We start from the raw sequence: 22541 nt of genomic DNA on the forward strand, positions 1-22541 counted from the left end.
GGCAGGCGGACGCGCAACCACTGCGCCACCAGGGAAGCCCCAACACTTTTTAAGATGCTCTTGATAAAATCTTACCAGATGATCCAGGATTGGAGAATTCAGCACCGCAAACTGATTAAATGGAAGCTAACACGAAATAATAACAATTACCCCAGCGTCTTAGAGCAATAGTGACCATTTTAGCGCTGTAATTGAGCAACATTTCTCCTTGATATTCTAATTTTCAAGTGCTTTGTATTTTCGATGTGATTTGACCTCAATAACTTCGTTATCAAAACTGCTCCCGATGCCTACACTTCTTCAATGTTTCTGAGATCAGGCCAGTGGAGACACAGAGGAAGATTCGTCCACCATCCCCCTCATCATTTATTAAGCAACCACGTTCCAGGAAGAGTATTCGGAAACACTGTACGACTCTACACTTACTCTCAAGCAGCTAAGGAGCAAACAAACATACGAACCAGGCTTTTCGGGGTAATTACAATCTCGAAAGGAAGCAGGATGACGGGCTACGGGGGCCGAGAGGGCGGGGCGGTCCGTTCGCTGTGCGAGATACCCGCAGCCAATGAGTGAGGAGATCCGGAGAGAGCGCGTCAGTGCCCCGGATGCTTACATTTCCAGCCTTTAAGGTTTCTCTCCGGTAAATATCTTGGCTGCATCTCCGACCGCGGCCCCCTACCCATCGTAGCCCCACCTAGAGGGGCCCCCACCTAGAGGGGCCCCCGCCTGCGGCCGGCCGCCCGCGCTTCCTCCGCCTCTTCCCATCGCCTATGCGCCTGCGCGACCGGAAAATTCGCGAAAGTTCCTGAAGCGGAACTGGCCGTTTCCGGAAGCCGGCAGCCGCCCCAGTCCGCAGACGGGTGGTTGCGACAGGGGAGTTGTAAAGGCAGTGTCTGGCGGTTCCGGGCGTTTGGCCCTGACTCGGAGCGGTGGGAAGAGAAAATGGCCCTGCTGTGCTACAACCGAGGCTGCGGCCAGCGCTTCGATCCTGAGACCAATTCCGATGGTAAGAGAAGCGCGCCGCCGGCCCTCCCTCCCTTCCACCTCCTCCCGGGGACGCCCTTGGGCCGGAGGGCATCCCGGGTCTCCGCGCAAAGCGGCACCGCGCTGCCCCCACCCGGGCCGCCCCTCCCGCCTGTCCGCCCAAGGGCGCGGGACCGCTTTGCGGGCGCCCAGGCAACGGCCGTCTGAACCGCTCCCTCTGCAGCTTCCGGACCCCACTGCCCTTCGGGCGCACGTGTTTGCCCAAGTCGTCCGCTCACTCTCTAATTGGCCTGGAATTTAGAACATCTTTATCCGCGCCCCCCCCCCCGACCCGCCCCAGCGTCTCTTAAAGGAATCAAAAGTTAACCAGGTGCTTTGGGCTCGCTTTGCGGTTGATTTGCTGTGTCTGTGTGTCAGAGACCGACCGACCGACATTGCCTGGAGGGTTGGGCGGCGGGCGGGTTATCCTAGCGTTTAAGTTCGGCCTCTTTCTATTAGTATAGAAGTTTATTTGTCTAAAAGCCTGCTGTCGATTTATTCATTCGACCCACTCACTGTTTTAACCTTACTCTTTAAAACGTTCTTGGTTAAGAAAATTATTTTGTATCTTTACGCTGTTAAGTTTCGATACATCTGCCCAAATGGGAGATACATTCCTCATCCTTTACTTTGTAGCCATGTTTGTTGGGTATTTTTGCAATGGCCTTTCCATTTAGTACCATGCGGTCTATAGGATACAGTGATTGAATGTCCTCTACATCACCCAGGTGTAGAGTTAAGGATGTAAGGTGAAAGTTAGTGATTAGACTAGGTGAACAATAGAACCTGACCAGTGGATTTGAATTTTGATAGGTGAATGGGATAAAGAAGTGAGTTGAATCCTTGAAAATTGTAGGCATTATAACACTTTCTCAATTCGACTAGTATTTATTGTATGTTTTCTATATGCCAAACATTGGTCTGTCACTTTATTATGTTATTTCATTTAACCTTCACAGCAACTCTGTGAAGTGTGTATTGTTATACGCATTTAATAGAGAAGCACAGTTCAGCATGGTACCAACATGGTTCCTCATTGTGTACGAGATTAAAATTGATACTTAAAAAATATTTTTCACCTCTTGAGATGTCTGAATGTTTATCTTGGTGCACAGGTGAATTGGGGACATAATTTCAAATGATAAGATCTTTGGTAGGATTCTGAGGGAAAGATAAGTTTAATCGTTTTTATGATATTAATATGAAGTTCAGGGAGAAAATGGTGAGATTTAAGTGGATGAAAACATCGAGGAATGAGGGGTTTCAAAGCCCTTTACTGTTGGTAGCCTGCGTAAAAAGTAAATTGCTTTAGTGTCTGTACATATTTTACTTTAATATTAAAGGGAAGACTGATGCTTTGTTGAATGGGACAATATGTTTACTTATAGGGTGTTATGTACCAGCCTAATTTTAAGGGGAGATACAGCCAGTTTTTTGGAAGTCAGCTTTGTGTGTGTGAAATGGTACAGTGCCCAGGAAAGAGATGGTTGGAAGCCAGGAAAATCAGAGGAGTAGACAGTCTCAAGCATTGAGCGTCAACCGTACTAAATTCAGCAGAGAGTTCCATTAAGGTTGCTGAAAGTTTATCCGCTTTAGCAAAATTGGGGTTATATTAGAGACTTAGAATAAATACTCCAAGTGAATTGGTTGATGGAAAATGGGGCTAGGGAGTAAAGACAAGAGCTAATAGCAAACTGGACTTGATTAGGATAAAGTTTTATAGGATGGGAGAGGTTTGACCTTGTGTATTGACTAAAATAAGAAGACTCCTTTCTAAGATGATAGGACATTTTCATTTGAAATAAAAGTTAAATGAGTGTTTTAAAGGGACATGGTAACTTGCATATGTTAAAACAGCTATTCTGGAAGAAACACCTCTTCACAAACAGTAGTTTATTCAATCCACACGTGTGAGGAAACAGAAACAGCTGCAAGAGCTCAGAGTCAGAATTTGAGCCAGTGTCAGACTCAATGTTAAAAGCCCTTGGCTCTTAATCGCTACTGTGTTGTAGCTTCTTGTCCATAATATTACTTTGGGCAAAACTGGCAAACCTGATTTAAAAAGAAAAAAAATACTGAAGAGGAAAATGTCCGTCTGCTTGATATTTAGCAGTGATTTTCAAATTTTGTTTATACTAGTTGTATGGTTAAGACCTGACTCACTCCTGCCATTCTGCCAGAACTGTCCATTATTATGATCATGCCTCTTACTGTGTCAGACATTGTGTGTTTTATGCCTATGACTGTATGTAAATTTGATATTTGAAAATATTCTACCTGTTCTCTACTTTGATTCCCCTCTCAACTTCATATTCCTCTGCATATTCATTTTTACTTTGACTCTCCTTTTTCAGCCCTCAGCTCCACTACTACCCTTAATTAATAGCATCTTCCTAAACTGGGCTTACTTACTGTACCATGAAAATACCTGACACTTTTCTTGCTTCATTAGCTAGAATGGTCTCTAGGTAGTAACGAAGGAAAACATACTGACTTAATACAGCAATAAGGAGAAAAGTACCAGAAATTAATCATTTTAAGGCGACACCAGGAATCAGAGGTTGTAGACAAATTGAGAGCTAAACAGACGTGAAAGTTTGAGCAAAGTAGCCTTATAAGAAAATTGCACAGGTGTGGAGCTGACCTGCCTTTTCTGAGCTCATGGTGCTATCTTACTAGGGAATAAGTGTGTCTATTATCTGTTGTTTTGTTTTTTTTAAATGTAATTCTATTTATTGCTGACTATAATAAGTCCGTTTTCATAAGAGTTAAGTAAAACTTGGTGGTGTAATGGGGAGGGGGTAGGGAAATAATAGACTAACAATCATTGACAAGCCTGAAAATAGATCGTAGAATTTAAACTTTTTTTTTTTTTTTTTTTTTTTTTTTTTGCGGTACGCGGGCCTCTCACTGTTGTGGCCTCTCCCGTTGCGGGGCACAGGCTCCGGACGCGCAGGCTTAGCGGCCATGGCTCACAGGCCTAGCCGCTCCGTGGCACGTGGGATCTTCCCGGACCGGGGCATGAATCCGTGTCCCCTGCATCGGCAGGCGGTCTCTCAACCACTGCGCCACCAGGGAAGCCCTAAACTTCTTTTTAATGAGGTTTATATCTAGGAATTGACACCTGTGTAGGAAAATTAAATTAGCAATTAGATATTGTATCAGTTTTTTAAAAATTTGAACCTGTTCTTCCAAAATATCTTTTTAGGGAATCTCTTGGGCAACCTTTATGGATCGATGCACATAAGAACATTTAAATTTGATAGTATTTTTGTAAAAACAGAATATGATGGTCAAAATTTGGAGCTTGAAGTTCGGGTACTAAAAAATTTTACAATGAAGATTAGAGGAATACAAAATATAATTTGTTATACTTGAACTGTTTGTGTTTTTATTTATAGCTTTCATACTCAAATTAGAATTTTAACCTTTACTATTTTAGTACAATGTTATATTAAGCACTGTGTGTCATGCATCAAATTCGAGCATTACTGAATTTTTAAGGAAAAGAAAAGTATTACCTGCATATGGAAAAAGGATTATATGTTAACACTGAAGGAAATGATGATTTTTCTTCATTATAAAGTGGTTTTTTTTTCTTTTGTTTTTTGACCAGACGCTTGCACATACCACCCAGGCGTTCCAGTCTTTCATGATGCATTAAAGGTAGGAACTTGGTACATTTCAGTCTTTTCACATTTGTATAGTAAACTCAGAGGTATAATACTAAATCTTGAATTTCTCATTTTTTTTTTCCTCAGCTTGTGAGACTCTCTGCTTTCTTAATGACCATTTTGGGGTGCTTTGAGCAAGCGCTTCACTAAAGGCAAAGAGGACAGTAGATGGTGATCTTAAGGGCTTTTCCAGTTATAAAATTGTTACTTTTATCCCAACTCTTACTTTCAGTGCCCCTCATTTCTTCACTTTGAGGGGAAATGAAAGCAATTGTAGAAGCCATAACACTTCTTAATCTTTCAATATATCAGGCAGGTGCTGTTTAATAAGAGCAGCTCTGAATTTTAGGAAACATTATTATAAATACTTAACAGTGCCACTCTTGGGACAGACATGAAAGTTTAGAGTAATACTGTACAGAAAAGAGATGCCACCTGTTTTCCTTGATGTTCTGTAGATTTAGAGAAATAATAGAATATTGTTTGATCAGGTTTTTTTGTGTTGGGTTTATTGATCTTTTAAAATTTATGATAATGTGGTACATTTTCCCTTGTATATCTCAAAAGAAACTGTTGCAGTGTGGCTGCCATGGTTTTAGGTATTCTTAGGAACATAAACAGTCCTATGTGTTTATATATTATCAATGCCCTTTGAATTTCTAATTTTACCTTTCAGGGAGTAGTTGGACCTTTCTGGTTTTTAACTGTTAGCCACATATAAACAATGATGTACAAGCAGATAGCAAGTTTATGTTAATATGGTTAGTTCTGAGTGAGAAAAACAGAACAAACGTTCAGTAGGGCAAATTATGATCTGACTCTTCCTTACATCTTTTTAGCCTCTTTACAAGCTTTTATGAGAATGGTAACTGTGGTTCTGTGGGAATACTTATTTTTGCTGGGGGTGAGGGGATTTTATCTTTCCTAAATTAACATTTACTCTGTATTTGTTTTTCTTGTTGTACTTTGTTTTCCTATGATGTTTTCCTCCTGTCTCCTAACCATGGGCATACTCCACTTCTCAGTTTTGGCTTCCTGTTTTCTCTCATTCAGCTCATTCATTCTTGTCCTTAATTTATTCTTCTCACCTCTATGCCAGTGACTTCTACAACATATTTTCATTTATCTGTGTCATTGGCAAGCACAGACGAGTTCTGAAGTGACCCCTTATTCCAAAAATAGCCTGCCTTTCAAGTTTGCTGCTGCTGGTAATGATATCACTAACTTTCTAGTCATTTAGTCCATTGCTCCTCTTTTTACTACCCAACTGTTAATTACTCTGATTAATTGAACTTACTGATTTTACTATGAAGTGTTTTTGTTTCTCTACTCCGATTCTACTGTTTATTATTGTCTCTATAAACATTTGAAGACTTAGACTTTCCAAGCCTACTGAATTTCACAGCCCGGTAGATCAGTATGGTGTCTACTGTTGTCAGTTTTCTATTTAACCAATTGAGAAGTTAAACGTTGCATTAACAGAAGAAAAAACATTTTAATATTTAATTAGAAAAGGCATATTCAGGGAAAAGAGCAGTCCTTAAGAAAAGACAGTTTGCAACCTTATGCTTACATACTTTAATTACCTTTTCACATTTTACTGAGGACTACCATAGATCTCAGATCGGCAGTTGGGAACAATCTATGTCATGTATGTATCCCAATATTCCCAGAATACCTAATTTCATATAGAATTAAGACAATAAAGCTTTTTTCATATAGAATAACTTTACTGGTGAAATATCTATATTAATTAAACCTTATATTTAGTTTTGTAATAATTAGTAATTTTTTATCTATATTTCAGTTCAGAGTAAAAGAAAATTAAATTTCAGAATAAAGGAAAATATGAATTATAGAATAGTTAATATTTTCCTTTTAAAAAACTTTAAGGGCATATTGTGAAAAAAGTCACTACCAAATTCTTCATGCATACATTCAGAAAAACAGTGAGGCCCAGATGGATATGTGCAAAGCTGACTCTTAGTCTGAATTTGAGACATCCCAAGCTTTGAGACTGCTGCATTTTTATTTCGTTATTCTTTGTACTACATTGGAACTATAGGTGATAACTGAAAGCCATTTATTGTTTAGCTACTTGATACTTTGTTCAGAAATCTCATACAGCATTACAGTTTCTATATTTGTATGCTTCTCACTGAAAAGATCATTTAACCTTGAAAGATCTAACAGTGCTTAAGCTACTACATGAATTAATGTTTTTCTGAAAATAGAATGCTTATTGTTGAGGAACAACTATGCTGAGCTTGTTTAGAAACTGAATTATTAGAATTATTATCTCTAACTTAATGGATTTTTAAAGTAAAGCACTTCACTTACTCCCTAGATCCTTTAAAATAGTTTTTAGAAATTATAGATTGCTTTTCTTCCTTGAAAACAGAAGCAATTTCTGTTTCCATATTTCAAGGTGTTTCCTTTCATGATGGGTCACAGCACAAATCACTTTTAATATTGGTTAATTCATTATTTTAAGTCAAAAACTAATCGTTTCACTTGATTAGGTGAATTATTTATAACACTTAAAAACTATAAAATTATGTGTATACAGGTTACTTCGGGATTCAAGGAGATAAATCCAAAGAGTGTTTTAGTGGGTTGTGGTTCTCATACAAATAGAGTTTTCATTTTTTTTTCCCTCTTATGTTTCTTAGGGTTGGTCTTGCTGTAAGAGAAGAACAACTGATTTTTCTGATTTTTTAAGCATTGCAGTAAGTATTAATGGGTTTCTTTTTCCCTAGATTATCTCCCAACAAGTACATATTATGGGGAGCTCCAGAGTTGAGGAGTCTGATTTTGGACATCTATTGACTAGTCCCTGTTAACTCACAGATAGTACCTTTCTTTTACTCACCTCCCGTCTATGGCATTTAAAATAAGGAATTTATCTGTTTTTGAGATTAAAGTTTCAAGATATTAATTAACCACTTGTCAGTTTAGGTTTATTTTTGATAGCAGCCTTTTTTTTTTATTTCTAGTGTACTTTATTCCTTTATATACATCAAAATTACAGCCTAGAATTTTTTCTTACAGCTCATTATTTTTCCTCTAGCTTTTTGTTTATTTTTTTATTGAAGTACAATGTTGTGTTAGTTTCAGATGTACAGCAGAGTGATTCAGTTATATATATACCTATTCTTTTTCAGATTCTTTTCCATTATAGGTTATTACAAGATATTAAATATAGTTCCCTGTGCTATACAGTAGGGCCTTGTTGTTTGATGTTAGTAGTCTTAAAAGACCATCAAAAAGAAGGAACGCAACAATTTAAAGCATTTTCAGTTAGGAATAGTAAATTTTTATCATATCTAAGATACCATGGAGATGCACTATTATTTTGTATACCCTTAAGAAAGAAATCTGGGCTTCCCTGGTGGCGCAGCGGTTGCGCGTCCGCCTGCCGATGCAGGGGAACCGGGTTCGCGCCCCGGTCTGGGAGGATCCCACATGCCGCGGAGCGGCTGGGCCCGTGAGCCATGGCCGCTGAGCCTGCGCGTCCGGAGCCTGTCCTCCGCAACGGGAGAGGCCAAAAGGTAGCTAGCATTTATTGAATGTTTACCGCCTGCCAGATATGGGAAGTAGTCTATTGTTTTATTTAATCCTCTCCAAAAAAAAGATCTGAATGCCATTGCCTCCATTTTACTGATGAGGAAACTGACTTTAGAAAACCATAATTCAAAAAGACACATGCACCCCAGTGTTCCTTGCAGCACTATTTACAATAGCCAGGACATGGAAGCAACCTAATGTCCATCAACAGAGGAATGGATAAAGAAGATGTGGTACATATATACAATGGAATATTACTCAGCCATAAAAAGGAACAAAATTGGGTCATTTATAGAGACATGGATCGACCTAGAGACTGTCATACAGAGTGAAGTAAAAAAAACAAATATCATATATTGACGCATATATGTGGAATCTCAAAAAATTGGTTGGTATAGATGATTTTATTTACAAAGCAGAAATAGAGACACAGACACAGAGAACAAACGAATGGCTACCAAGGGGGAAAGAGGGGGGATGGGATGAATTGGGAGATTGGGATTGACGTATATACACTATTGATACTATGTATAAAATAGATAACTAATGAGAACCTACTGTATATCACAGGGAACTCTATTCAGTGCTCTGTGGTGACCTAAATGAGAAGGAAATCCAAAAAGAGGGGCTATATGAATATGTATAGCTGACTCACTTTGGTGTACAGTATAAGCTAATACAATATTGTGAAGCAGCTATACTCCAATTAAAAAATAAATAATTAATTTTAAATAATTTTAAAAATAATAAAGTCATAAAGTTTTTGTAGCCATGTATGTCTCTCTCTGTATATGAACTCTTTTGGAATTTGAGATCTGTTTGAAATCAACTACCCTTGTTAATAAAAGTGAAACATTTAAACTGTTAATTTCTCTGTAAAAGATTATGCCTTATTCTTTGTGATTTAGAAAGAAAGTTTTAACTGGTGGTTTCAAAAAAGAAAAAAGATTAATTAACTTGCTCTAGGTCATATAGCTAGGTAGTAGGAGAACTGAGACTCAAATTGGGGCCCTTTTGTATAAATAATTTGTAGAATTTCTCTGTGTGAATATCACAGGGAACTCTATTCAGTGCTCTGTGGTGACCTAAATGAGAAGGAAATCCAAAAAGAGGGGCTATATGAATATGTATAGCTGACTCACTTTGGTGTACAGTATAAGCTAATACAATATTGTGAAGCAGCTATACTCCAATTAAAAAATAAATAATTAATTTTAAATAATTTTAAAAATAATAAAGTCATAAAGTTTTTGTAGCCATGTATGTCTCTCTCTGTATATGAACTCTTTTGGAATTTGAGATCTGTTTGAAATCAACTACCCTTGTTAATAAAAGTGAAACATTTAAACTGTTAATTTCTCTGTAAAAGATTATGCCTTATTCTTTGTGATTTAGAAAGAAAGTTTTAACTGGTGGTTTCAAAAAAGAAAAAAGATTAATTAACTTGCTCTAGGTCATATAGCTAGGTAGTAGGAGAACTGAGACTCAAATTGGGGCCCTTTTGTATAAATAATTTGTAGAATTTCTCTGTGTGAGATCTCCAGAATTTGTTTTCTGTAGACAAGTTTATGCTGCACCTTTAATAGAATAAGTAAAGTAGATATTTATTAAGTGTAATTTAAAGCCCTGCTTTTAATGCATTATTCGCATGTAAGAACTCATTTACAAATATATTAAGTTTAGAGTTCTGTTTTTAGTTTCTTAAAATAAGTCAGTGTGTTAAAAGTGGAGAAAACATGCCCTTGAATTTATTAATAAAGAATTGAAAAACAGTATTTCTATCATGGCATGTGAAGTAGATGATAGGCTAACTCGCAGTGAATGAATACCTCTCACCAACAGGGCTGTACGAAAGGAAGGCATAATAGTGAGAAGCCACCCGAGCCAGTCAAACCTGAAGTCAAGACTACTGAGAAGAAAGAACTATCTGAATTGAAACCCAAATTTCAGGAGCATATCATTCAAGCCCCTAAACCGATAGAAGCAATAAAAAGGCCAAGGTATACTTTATACAGTTGTATATTTTTGTTGCACTTGAATAATAGCATTTGTTCCTGGTATTTCCTCTTCTGATTTTGCGTAATATCATTTGCAGCTACTGTGTAGTTCACCCACTTTTGAACCATTTGGTTTTCTCTTAGATAATACCTTTCATTTCTATTCCCTTGAGGGCATATACACAGTAGAACTGCAGTACAGATTTGTTCAGTGTACTCAGTTATGCTAAGGGCGGGGGAGCCACACATCTTTCTTGTGCCTTGGTGTGTATCTTTTTCACCGTGGCATAGTGGAATTCTGTAAAAGAATCAGCCTTGTCAGGGAATCAGTTTGAGTTGAAAAAGAACTTAGAGGCTTTCCTTTCCAATCTACCACTGTTTCTTAAATAATTTTTAGAACATCCTTGACAGAAAAATATTTAATTTCCTTTCAAATAATTCTATTGAAGAAGAACTTACTTTTATTTTAATTAAAGCAGTTCATTTTAATGTTACTAACTCAGTATTTAACTTTTCCTTGTATTGAGTCAAATTCTGTTTCTTTCATTTGTCCATATTTTGCCACTTAGAACAAGCCTAGTCACTCATCTTTTAACAATTTGCCCAAAAACTGTTAATCTCATTACTGATCAATTTTTAATGTATTCAATTTACATGGCATATTTGTTAAAGTACTTTTAAAATAGCTTTTTGTCATTTTGCAGTAAAATTACACAGGTACTTCATACTCACCTCCTGGTCCACTAGACTCTCTTTTATAATCCCACACATGCATGTTGGGTACCACTATTACACCAGGTCTTCTTCATATTGCACTTGAGTATTGAATTGTTTTAGAACCAAAATACAGGACTTAAAAAAACAGATGGTTTTTGGCCTCAAACATCGCCTTTGTTGATATTTTTATGCACACTGTGGACTCATGATTTTCCCAGCTTTTTCTTTATTGATCTTATGTAAATAAATTTATAGCATCTTGAATTATACCCGACCAAGATAAGAACCCAATGAGACTTTCTGATGTTTATTTTGTTTTTTTAACCAAACTACTTAGGATGATTTTATTCTATATCCAGCTTATTCATATCATGAGAAATTTTACCAGATGCCTTACTGGCTGATTTGCCAGTGGGAAAAAAATGTCAGAAAAAGCCAAGAATTTTGACATGGCTCATTATTAAATATTACAGTGGAGTCTACTATAATTGACAGGATGAGTTAATTTTTTTTTTAATTATGGACTACTACTAATTTCATTTAAGAGAAAGAGAAATTAAATATTTTATCGCAAATTAATTAGATAGTATTGTAGAGACTGAGGATATAGGTTTTTGTGTACTTTGTTAGTGCCTCCTATATCAGTAGGTTTTTCATTAAGGATGTAGAATGAATAACCTAGGATTTTCAGTTTTATTTTTACATTTATTAGTATTCTTAATACTTATTGAGTGCCTTAACCAGATTGTACATATAACACTAAACCATTGTGAAATGTTAAGGGACATTGTTGTTACTGTTTTTTTAACCCTACTAAAACTGCTTTGTGATACAACTGTATCTGAATTTATAGATGCATGTACTAGTGTCCACATAAAGTGAACTATCTCCACCAGTAGGGATATGGATTCACTTAGTACCTGTTTATTGCCTATTACATGCTCAGTGTTTTGCTTAGGCATGGAATGTAAAGGTACTTCGCACTCCCTTCCTTGGAGTTGCTCATCTTAACAAATTTGTATTCTTACTCTTTACTTCCTTCCCATTAGCCCTACTGATTAATAATTTAATGTGTTGACAATAGCATGATTATTTGATATTTAATATCAGAACTGTTTCTGCTAAGACTTAGAAATGTAGCTGTATTAATAGCAGTTATTGTAAAATACTTTTTAAAGAGAAAAACTTGATTGACAAGGCATCTGGCATATCATAAGTAGAGTCTTAAGTATATTTTTAGTACAAAGAAATATTTGGGTACATCAGTAATGGTAATAAAGTTTCCAAATTCTCCAGCCCGGATGAACCAATGACAAATTTGGAATTAAAAATATCCGCCTCCCTAAAACAAGCACTTGATAAACTTAAACTATCATCGGGGAATGAAGAAAATAAGAAAGGTAAGATTTTGTTTTGTATTTTGTAATTTTTTCTGTTCAATTAACCAATTATCTAAAAGAGATAGGAGCAGTGTAGTTTATATAAATACGAAAAAGTTGTACATTGTACATTGTAGTATATTTGTAGAGACGTGGATGGACCTACAGACTGTCATACAAAGTGAAGTAAGTCAGAAAGAGAAAAACAAATATCGTATATTAACGCATATATTTGGAATCTAGAAAATGGTACAGATGAACATATTTGCAGGGTGGGAATAGAGACACAGACGTAGGGAACGGACGTGTAGACTCAGACGGAGGTGGGGGATGAATTGGGAGATTGGGATTGACATATGTCCACTGCCATGTGTAAAACAGATAGCTAGTGGGAACCTGCTGTATAGCATAGAGAGCTCAGCTTGGTGCTCTGTGGTGACCTAGATGGATGGGATTGGGAGGTGGTGGGAAGGAGGTCCAAGAGGGTGGGGATATATGTATACATACAGCTGGTTCTCTTCATTGTACAATGGAAACTAACACAATATTGTAAAGCAATTATACCCCAATTAAAAAAAAAAGTACATTGTAGTAAAGAACTTATTTTTGAATTTTGTTTACTGAATGCCGGTAAAAACCACAAAATGAATATGTGGATTATTCCATTTTGTCTTTATTAAAAATGAGAACCTGTTAGTTAAAAATGTTTTCTTCTATTACTCATTACTTTTTAACAGTGAGTTAAAATTTTTTGATAGTTTTAAATGTTTCATTGTGCGTGATATAAAATATATTCAGTATTCTCTGACCTATACCTGGTATCTGGGGGAAAAAAGTAACCCTTTCATGATTTCTCTTTTACATAAGATTAAGTTATTGGATATAGGATTGCATCGTAGAATAGAAATGTGTCATGTCATATATCAATTTGGGGATATAGGCAAGACTTACTCATGATAGTTGGTTTCTTATTAGCTTTTAAGTGTATTACATGAAAGGTCACACAGAAAACTTAGTTATCTAAAATCATTTTAAAAATCAGGTTTTTTGTATTTAGATTATTTTATTAAATACTTGTTTTATGGAATAGTTTACTTTTTAAGAATAGCACTGTAGTAAACTGTTCTATTTTAATGTTTCTATTTTGGTTTTTTTCTTTGTTGTAGAAGAAGACAGTGATGAAATTAAGATTGGAACCTCATGTAAAAATGGAGGGTGTTCAAAGGTATATATTGTAAAAATTTGTGTTGTGTCATGGAAGCAAATTTTTAATTTTGAGAAAAGAGAGTAATTGACTTAATTAGACAAACATTTGGGTACCTTTTATGTGTTGGGCACTATTCCATGGAGCAGGGCTATTAACATGGATAAGAGACTGTCTCTAAGGAGCACAGTGTCTAATAGATCATGGGAATTCAGTCAGCATTTACTGAACACTTACTATGTACCAGACATTGTTTCAGGGACTGGGAATATAGTATTAAATAAAGCAAAAATCTCTGTTCTGATGGAGCTGATATTCTAATTTTGGGGGGAGGATAACAAATAAGCTTTTAAATGCTGTGAATTTAGGTAGACTTGAAGAAAATTAAGCAGACAAGGAGATAGAGTAAAAGTATTTAAGTGCACTTGTCAGGGAAATCCTTTCTGATATGGTGACACTAAATCAGAATTCTGAATAATGTAGCAGATGAGTTATATAAACCTTGGAGTAGATGTGGGAGTAGTATGTGTAGAGGCATTAGAGCTTGGCTACTCGAGAAATTATGAGAAAGGTCAGTGGGGGCTTGATAAGTGTGCGAAAGTGGGGAGTATGAGAGGCAGGCAAGATTATGGAGGTCTGTCCTTATAAGCTGCAGTGAGGGGTTTGGACTTTATTCTAAGTATAATAGGAAGCCATTGTCTGTTTAAGGAGGGGCTTTGAAAAAGATGCCTTTGGCTGATAAGTGGCAAATTTAATGGGGCAGGAGTGGAATCGGGAAGGAAAACCAGCTAGGGTGCTACTCTGGAGACCAGGCATTAGGATATGTTTTAGAGAAGTGGTTAAATGTAGGATGTATTCAGACATCTCAGTGAGGCTTCTTTCTGCCTACTCTATATAATATTACACACCCTCCAACATTCCATACTCTCCTTTTTTCTCCACAGCACTTACCACCTTATTACACATTACTTGTTTTACATATTTATTTTGCTTATGCTCTATCCCATTTAATTTTCCCTTCCCTTCCCCTTTTGAACTAAGGTTTAAAAGGAAAGAATGTTATTTGTTTTCTCTTTTCTGTGTCTTGAGTGCTTAGAACAATGCCTGGCACATGACAAACACGTGTGGAATGGATGATATTTGGAAGTATTAGCAGGACTATTAGCTAATAAACTGGAAGTGAAGCATCTAGGTCAGCGGTTCCCAACCTTTCTGGCACCCGGGACTGGTTTTGTGGAAGACAGTTTTTCCACGGACCGGAGTGGAGGCAGGGGGGACGGTTCAAGCAGTAACATGAGCAATGGGGAGCGGCAGGTGAAGCTTCGCTCGCTTGCCTGCCGCTCACTTCCTGCTGTGCGGCCCGGTTCCTAACAGGCCGCGGACTGCTACCAGTCCAAGTCCCGGGGATTGGGGACCCCTGATCTAGGTGATTTGTGCACCATTAACTGAGAAGGAGAAAATGGAGTTAGGGTTGGGGACAGGTTTGCAGTCTTCCTTCATGTTAAATTTGACATCACCTTGCTCGTTTAGTGACGGAAATATGAATGCATTCACATGTGTATAAGGTAGAAGTAGTAGATAAAAGAGAATGATTAATTCTTGGGGTGAGAGAGATATCGTGCAAGTGGTAGGGTAATGGAGGAAGATCAGAGCAAAGGTATCCCAGATGAACTTTGAGAAGTGAATGGCAGTTCTATAAATAGACAAAAAGGGAAAGGATATCCCAGGCAGAGGTGTTAGCAGTAATATACAGAAAACAAAAAATAGTAACAGTGGTACAAAATTTGCTGATGTAAAGTTGAGATTAAAAGAGATAAGTAGGGTCTAGATCCTGAAAGGCTTTTATACTGCTCAGAACCTTACTTTAGGTCATGCTGGCCATTGAAGAAATTTTTTTTAAGTTTTTTCATTGAAATATAACATTAAACATATATAGATATGCTAATTCTATATAAGCATAAGGGATTTTCACAAAGCAGAGCCCTCCTTATGCTTCCTCTCATTCATTATTTCCTCTCCCAAAGGTAACCACTTTTTTCTATCAACATAGATTAGTTTTGCCTACTTGTGAACTTACTGTAAATAGAATCATGGAACAAGGTACTCGTGTCTGTCCTCCTTTGCTTAATAAAATGTTGGATATCTTGGTTTCATGTAGCTGTAATTTGTTCATTTTCATTGCTTTAAAACATGGCATTGTTTGAATGTACCAATCAATTTATCCTTTCTACTGTCCTATAAAGTTTTTTGATTAATGTTACTGTGAACATTTTTGTGCATGACTTTTAGGATACATGTACACATTTCTTTTAAGTATATGACTAGAAATGGTGTTGCTGGTTCATAGAGAGAGAGAGAGAGTGAGAGTGTGTGTGTGTGTGTGTGTGTGTGTGTGTGTGTGTGTTTGTGTTTAGCTTTAACATACTCCCACATAGTTTTACAAAGTGGTTGTATTTTACACTCTTACCGGCAATATATTAGGCTGGTTCCTTTTGTTCTACACCTTGGTAACACTTTGTAATATCAGTCTTCTATATTTTAGCCATTCTGGTGGATGTGGAATGTTCCCATTGTGGTTTTAATTTGCACTTTCCTGATAATGATGTTGACTACCTTTTTGTATGCTTATGGCCATTTGGATAATCCTGTTTTGTAACATGTCCAAAATCTTTTTTATCTGTTTTTCTATTAAGTTGACATTTTCTTAATGATTTTAGGAATTCTTTATATGTTTTAGCTACAAGTCCTTTGTCCGAGAGGCTGTATACCTTTTCACTGTCTTAATATGGCTTTTGATAAACAGTCTCTTTAATTTTAATGAAATTCAACTTGTTCATCTTTTCCTTTATGACTAGGGCTTTCTGTGTCCTATTTAAGATATCTGTTTATTTTAGGACCATGAGTAGTTTCTCATATATAGAGGCACATTTAAATGTGCAAACAACCTGGAACTGATTATTGTATATGGTGTGAGGTAGATGTAATTAAAGGACTTTAAACAAGAGAGTGATACATGTTTTAATTAGGTAGTAGAGTCCAGAAATTGAAGGCAGAGAAATTAATTAGAATCTTTTAGCATAGTTTCATTGCCTAAAATCTGCTAGTGATCATGAGGAAGTTTAGCAAATTAAACTGATATTTTTAAGTCAGATTGACACGATTTTGTGATAGACTACATATGGGTAGAGGGTAAAGAGAAACTGAAGAGGACTTAGAGAATTTTTGCTTTGAGAGACTGAGTGGATATGGTGCCATCAAATAAGATGGGAAGAAGAGTAGGAGGTTTGCGGGGCAGTAGTGATGTAAGTTCAGAATCTAACATACTGAGTTTTGTGTGCCTATGGAATATCTTCATGAGGTACACACACCCCGTAATTTGAATTTACAAAAAGTAAATGTACAGAATTTTATTTTCTGTAACTGTAGAATGGTTGCTGTAAATACCAAAATAGACAGAAAATATACTACTGGCTGCATCTATGTTTTATTAACATAACTTTTTGTGAATTCATCTGTAGAGCCTTCATCTACAGCAGCAATGGGGCCCGGATCTTCCAGACAAACCCTGGATATATATATAGGTCTGCAGCTCATTTTACGCTTCGTAGGGAAAAGAAATCATCATCTGGGACTTCCAGAATTGCTTATTAGATTTTCCATTTTAATTCATAATGTTCACACAGTTTACTATGCACATAAATCATCCTATAACTGTATTGCTGATGAGAGTACTAATCTCTTGGTTTCAATATTGTCCTGTAAATTTATAGAACATACCTGAATATGTTTGGGTGTGTCCTCATATGCAAAAGTCTGAAAGTATCTGAATACATCCTTTTGCCTACTTTTATATTTGCCTTTTTCACAGGGAACTGAAACTTAAGCATATCCAAAAAGGAATCATTTTTCATTCCTTATTGGAATGGCCTGAGGTGAATTTATGAATGTTCTAGGTAATTGTTATCTCTTGGGCATTTTCATAGTTCATAGAGGTCACCAGTATTTGCAAATACATGTGAAATGTAACACTGAGATGTGAAACTAATTTTTTCGTCTCTTTTTCTCTTTTAGACATATCAGGGTCCACAGAGTCTAGAAGAAGTCTGTGTATATCATTCTGGAGTACCTATTTTCCATGAAGGGTAACTTATACCAGACTAATTAAAACTTTATGGTAGATGTTAGAAATGTTAATATGCCTTCAAACATTAAATGCCATGCAGCAATATTAGGTATTTTACTTACATTGTCATATAATTTTTACAGTAACCTAGAAATGTGGGTTTTGTCTTCTTTTTACACATGGGAAAACTGAAACAAGATTACAGTGAAGAGGCCGTTGTGATTCAAACCTCATGTTTTTTCCGTATCCCTTCTATTACAGTGTGATACTCTTTCTGTTTGAGCTGAACAGGTGTTTTTGTTTTTTATTTTCTTTGAAGGACTGTGCTGTGCATTATAGGACATTTGGAATTTGGGGCCCTGGGACACTAAGACATCAACATTGTGGCATCTGAGAAAACCCATAGTTTTCCACAGCTCTCAATTGAGAGCCTCTCAATATATTATGCTGTAGTTTATAGAAACGCAGTACTGTATTAAAATCTTCCACTCTGTTTCCATATTCTTAAGGACTCAAACCCAAAGTTTTACTGTAATTTTTGTCTTCCAGTGTTAGATTTTTCTCAAGTAAATAATAGTGGGTTTCACCTACTTTGGGCTTGACCATCACAGGTTGTTTAAACAGTTATTTTTAGTTTGTTTGTATGTTCTCACTTTGCTGGTTTATTAAAACACGAACGTTTTCAATCTTTGGTCATACCACTTCATGGTAACTTCATGAGGAAACTGGAGTGTGAACTATCAGTGAAAAGCTGATTTTGGATTTTGTGATGGTTTTAAGCATCTTCACTCAGGAGCTCCAAAACTGCTATACTAAATGGCATTCTGGTTTTAACTTTAGTCTTCTGGTAGTTTTTTAAGGTTTTTTTTGTTGGGGGGCACAGGGGGTGTTGTTTTGTTATTTTGATTTTTAATTTTTATTGTGTAGTTGCTGTATAATGTTGTGCCAGTTTCTACTGTACAGCAAAGTGAATCAGCCGTACGTATACATATATCCCCTCTTTTTTGGATTTCCTTCCCGTTTAGGTCACCACAGAGCATTGAGTAGAGTTCCCTGTGCTATACAGTAGGTTCTCATAGTCTTCTGGCAGTTTTAATTGTTTAGTAATTTAGACACTTGTAAGATACTAAAGTTACACACTTCTTTCTTTTTTAAGTCACTTATAACTTAACACTTCTGAACTTGATTGTGATATTTTATTGCTGAAATTTTTCTATAATTATTTAAAGGATGAAATACTGGAGCTGTTGTAGAAGAAAAACTTCTGATTTTAATACATTCTTAGCCCAAGAGGGCTGTACAACAGGGAAACACACGTGGACTAAAAAGGACGCTGTAAGTAGCAGTTTAAAAATAGCTTATTGGAGTGTATTTATCTGAGTCATTTTGAAGAGATTTGAGATTATTCTGTCTTTAGAGTTAAAAAAACAAGTTTTTCTCTCTGTCACACAGTAAAGTTTGATGAGCCTAAAAACTGAAGTTAATCTGAGTCAAGCTCTCTCAAAGCACTGCTCTTTGATCAAAATAGCCATTGTGTATGTTGATGAAAATATGTAGGTTTTTGTGAAATAGTTAAGCTAGCCTAAATTGAAGCATATTTTTCTGTAATTCCATACCTTGTTCCCAGTTTTTCAGAAATCACTTTTCTGGTCATTTGATGTTATTAATCATTTAGACTTCTGATTCTCTTTTGGCCACTTAATGTCATTCAACCATGTACAGATGTACAAATACTCTTAGTGGCCGAAGAGAAGGATTGCACACTTGTTTCATTGGGATTGTTTTGAAAGCCTCTGCTTGCTACCAGGAAATTTATCAAAAGAAAAGAGAAAGCATCAGTACCTACTTCCGTGACAGCATTTTAAAAAGACTTGTGTCTGTGTAAATAATCCCTCAAAATCCCATTAAATTGTAAGAAGGCAAGCAATTATTTGCTAAGTAAACGTTTGTTAGCTATTATTAATGTATCTTAAATTAGTTTTATGTGCTGTATTGGCACTAATAACCTCAAGACAATGAACCTTTTCAGTTTGTGTGTCTTTATGTTCAAATTACTTTAGGAATTCATTTAGTCTACATTTGCATATTTTGTAGTTTCTGCTTTTTAGTAACACATGGGTTTAGGTATTATAAATGTATCCATTAAGTTATAATAACTTATCTACCACAAAACTTCTAGGAATGTTTTATTAGTAAAAAGTGAAATCTCCCTGTATTTTCTCCAAGGTTCAAAAGTTTGAAAGTTTTGTTTTGAAATAATAAAATGTTGTTTTATGCTCAAAAGTTTTCATAGTATGACCCTTGATGAGACACATTTTTTGTTATTTTTTAATGCATGTAGTCATCAAGTATTGAGTGTCTAAGCCAGGTGGCTAAGGGCAAAAAAATGTAAGTCATATAAGTAATTTAAATTCAGTTAGTATAATTGTACGAAAATATAAATATTACTTTTTAAAACAGTAGTGTCTCGCAGTTTCCTGCATTAAATTACCCTCAGTTATAGAACAAATGACAATTTGTCTTTCAGATAGTTATTGTTATAGCAGTGTATCACTCATAGGTAATAATATTTTCATAATAGTAATCAAAAGATTACTTCCACAAATTCTCACCCTTTTTTGCATGTTATTATGAGAGGAAAGTATTCAATAACAACAACAGATAGTTATAACTAATCAATTATTTTTTCCCAAATTTCAATTTGTAGAAAATAAATGGAAAGTTCTTATGCATGAGGTTAAGATGTTGTCTGGTTTATCCTGCTAAGCAGATGTGTTTTTCACTTCAGTCTTCAAAAGTGTGTTCTCAAATCATAAAACTATAAGATTCTTTGTATTTTATTTTATTGGTTTAATTTCTTGATGGGCGCTTTAGAAGTTGTGCTTAAAAGCATTATGGGCTCAGTTTTGTGTGGTATTTTTGTTCTCAATTTAGATGGGTCAAATTACTCTTTTTAAGAGGTTAATTATGTGGCCCTTTGTAAATTCATAAAGTTTCTCTTACATTACAGGGGAAAAAGGTTGTTCCGTGTAGACATGACTGGCATCAGACTGGGGGTGAAGTCACAATTTCAGTATATGCTAAAAATTCACTTCCGGAACTTAGTCAAGTAGTAGCAAATAGTACATTGGTAAGTACACTAAATATCTTTGAGTAAAAATTATACATTATTCTTAATGTTAATGTCTTATAAAATATTGATCTTGTTTGAGCTGTTTTTAAGATCTTTTAATTTTCCCCATTTGAAAATTAGTTTGAAATTACTTTCACAGAAACTATTTTAAATGAAAGTTTCTGCATAGTAGTTATTTCTGAAGCATGGAGATACTGTAGTAGCTTAGAATATCAAATAATAATGGAACTTAATTCTCAATATGAAACTCCAAGTTAATTTTTCTTGGTTTTTTTCAAATTAAAAAAGTACAATATTGGTGATTAGTGTTTTTTTTTCAAATAAAAAAAGTACAATATTGGTTTTTTAATGGTTTAAAAATGGTTAATGGTTTTTCCAAAAAAAAAAGTACAATATTGGTTATTCCTTAAAATAGCTTAAATGATTTTTATCAGTATCTTCTTATTTTTATAATCAGTGTTTTATATCATAAATCTTTACTTTGGTTTTGATCAATTAACTTTTTCTTTTTCAGTTAAATGTGCACATTGTATTTGAAGGAGAGAAGGAATTTCATCAAAATGTGAAATTATGGGGTGTAAGTATTATGAATCCAGCAGAATTTTTTCTTAATATTTAAAATACCATTGTATAATAAAAGACAGTACTTTAGTAAGCATTGATGAAAAGTAGATATATAACTTAACCATTATTTCTTACCAAAAAGTTTAAATTAGGGATAGAAATGGCCTTAGAAGCTTGGAATTTTGACTGTTAGCAATAGGCATAGGCATAGACATGAAATCTTGTTTAACGTTTCAACCTACTTGCCTCTAAAACGAATAAAAGCACCCAGGTGTACTGTAATTCTCTTTGATATGTTGCAGGTGATTGATGTAAAGCGAAGTTATGTAACTATGACTGCAACAAAGATTGAAATTACCATGAGAAAAGCTGAACCTATGCAATGGGCAAGCCTTGAACTGCCTGCAGCCAAAAACCAGGAAAAACAAAAAGAAGATACAACAGAATGAGTTGAGAAGGAAAAGAAAGTTATTGACTATTTCAAAATTCTTAATATGTGGTGAAGTGGTGGCTTGCTGCTGTACTCTTGTTTTCTTGTTGTTGTTGATGAATCTGGCGTTTCAGGGTCTACAGTAGGTCCAAGCCAAAGTCAGTTTATCTTTCTGTGCCTCCCGTATCCCTTTTGAGTTACCTAAGACTGATTATTCATTTCTCCTCACTAATAGAACTGTAGTTGTGTCTTATACTTGAAGCAGCTAGAAAATAGCTCACAACAGTTACAGCATTTCGTAGTATATTATGTTAATCAGAGAAATGTAAAGAAACATTTGTTTTTACCATTTCTTTCTTTTATCCTGTAATTAGTAAAGCAAGATGGAATGTCAAATTTTTAAATTAGTTTTTTCATGAGTTTGTGTTCCTATGATACTTGAAAATCTTTAAGGAAGAGATGAAGCTCTGCATTGCTTTTTCCACTCAGCAATTACATTTTGTGGGGGCATTAACTTGAGGTAGTGTAGTAAGTAGTAATGGGGAATATATGCATTGATTAACAAATTTCAATTCATTTACAACTAATTGGATTAAAAATTGCATCAGTACCTATATAACTGGCTAAGCAGTATGATTTAAGAGTATAGGAAGCATTATAAATAAGATTATAAAGGTATCAATTTGGTTAAAATTCACCATTTTATCAGACTAAGCAATAATGTTAAACA

General features: G+C 35.6%; 1 protein-coding gene and 1 long non-coding RNA gene across 4 annotated transcripts in view; one reads left to right on the top strand and one right to left on the bottom strand.

Moving 5' to 3' along the window:
* Positions 1-682, bottom strand: part of LOC114487990 (uncharacterized) — a 6089-nt gene extending 5407 nt beyond the window's left edge. For 2 of the 3 annotated variants that reach the window (XR_003683610.2, XR_003683609.2), the window contains exon 1: positions 462-682. This is a non-coding gene — a long non-coding RNA (uncharacterized lncRNA). Of the gene's footprint in view, positions 1-426 lie in introns of all 3 variants that reach the window. The other variant, XR_003683611.2, reaches the window with a different exon arrangement.
* Positions 683-816: 134 nt separating this feature from the next.
* CHORDC1 (cysteine and histidine rich domain containing 1) lies at positions 817-22215 on the top strand. Its single transcript, XM_007120797.4, has 11 exons — positions 817-1006; positions 4640-4689; positions 7370-7426; positions 10107-10264; positions 12275-12378; positions 13524-13582; positions 17633-17703; positions 18914-19019; positions 20695-20814; positions 21332-21394; positions 21684-22215. Exons 1-11 carry the CDS (start codon positions 943-945, stop codon positions 21828-21830), a joined length of 999 nt encoding a protein of 332 aa, XP_007120859.1. The 5' UTR covers positions 817-942; the 3' UTR covers positions 21831-22215.
* Positions 22216-22541: the final 326 nt, after the last annotated feature.

The sequence above is a fragment of the Physeter macrocephalus genome, chromosome 16 (genome assembly GCF_002837175.3).
Source record: "Physeter macrocephalus isolate SW-GA chromosome 16, ASM283717v5, whole genome shotgun sequence".
NCBI lineage: Eukaryota > Metazoa > Chordata > Mammalia > Artiodactyla > Physeteridae > Physeter > Physeter macrocephalus.

What these genes read in the sequence shown, in the direction of transcription:
- CHORDC1 (XM_007120797.4), top strand. Translation starts at nt 943, where the DNA reads ATGGCCCTGCTGTGCTACAACCGAGGCTGCGGCCAGCGCTTCGATCCT. An exon ending in TCCTGAGACCAATTCCGATG is followed by an intron (nt 1,007 to 4,639) that starts GTAAGAGAAGCG and finishes TTTTTTGACCAG; the next exon opens with ACGCTTGCACATACCACCCA. An exon ending in CTGATTTTTTAAGCATTGCA is followed by an intron (nt 7,427 to 10,106) that starts GTAAGTATTAAT and finishes TCTCACCAACAG; the next exon opens with GGCTGTACGAAAGGAAGGCA.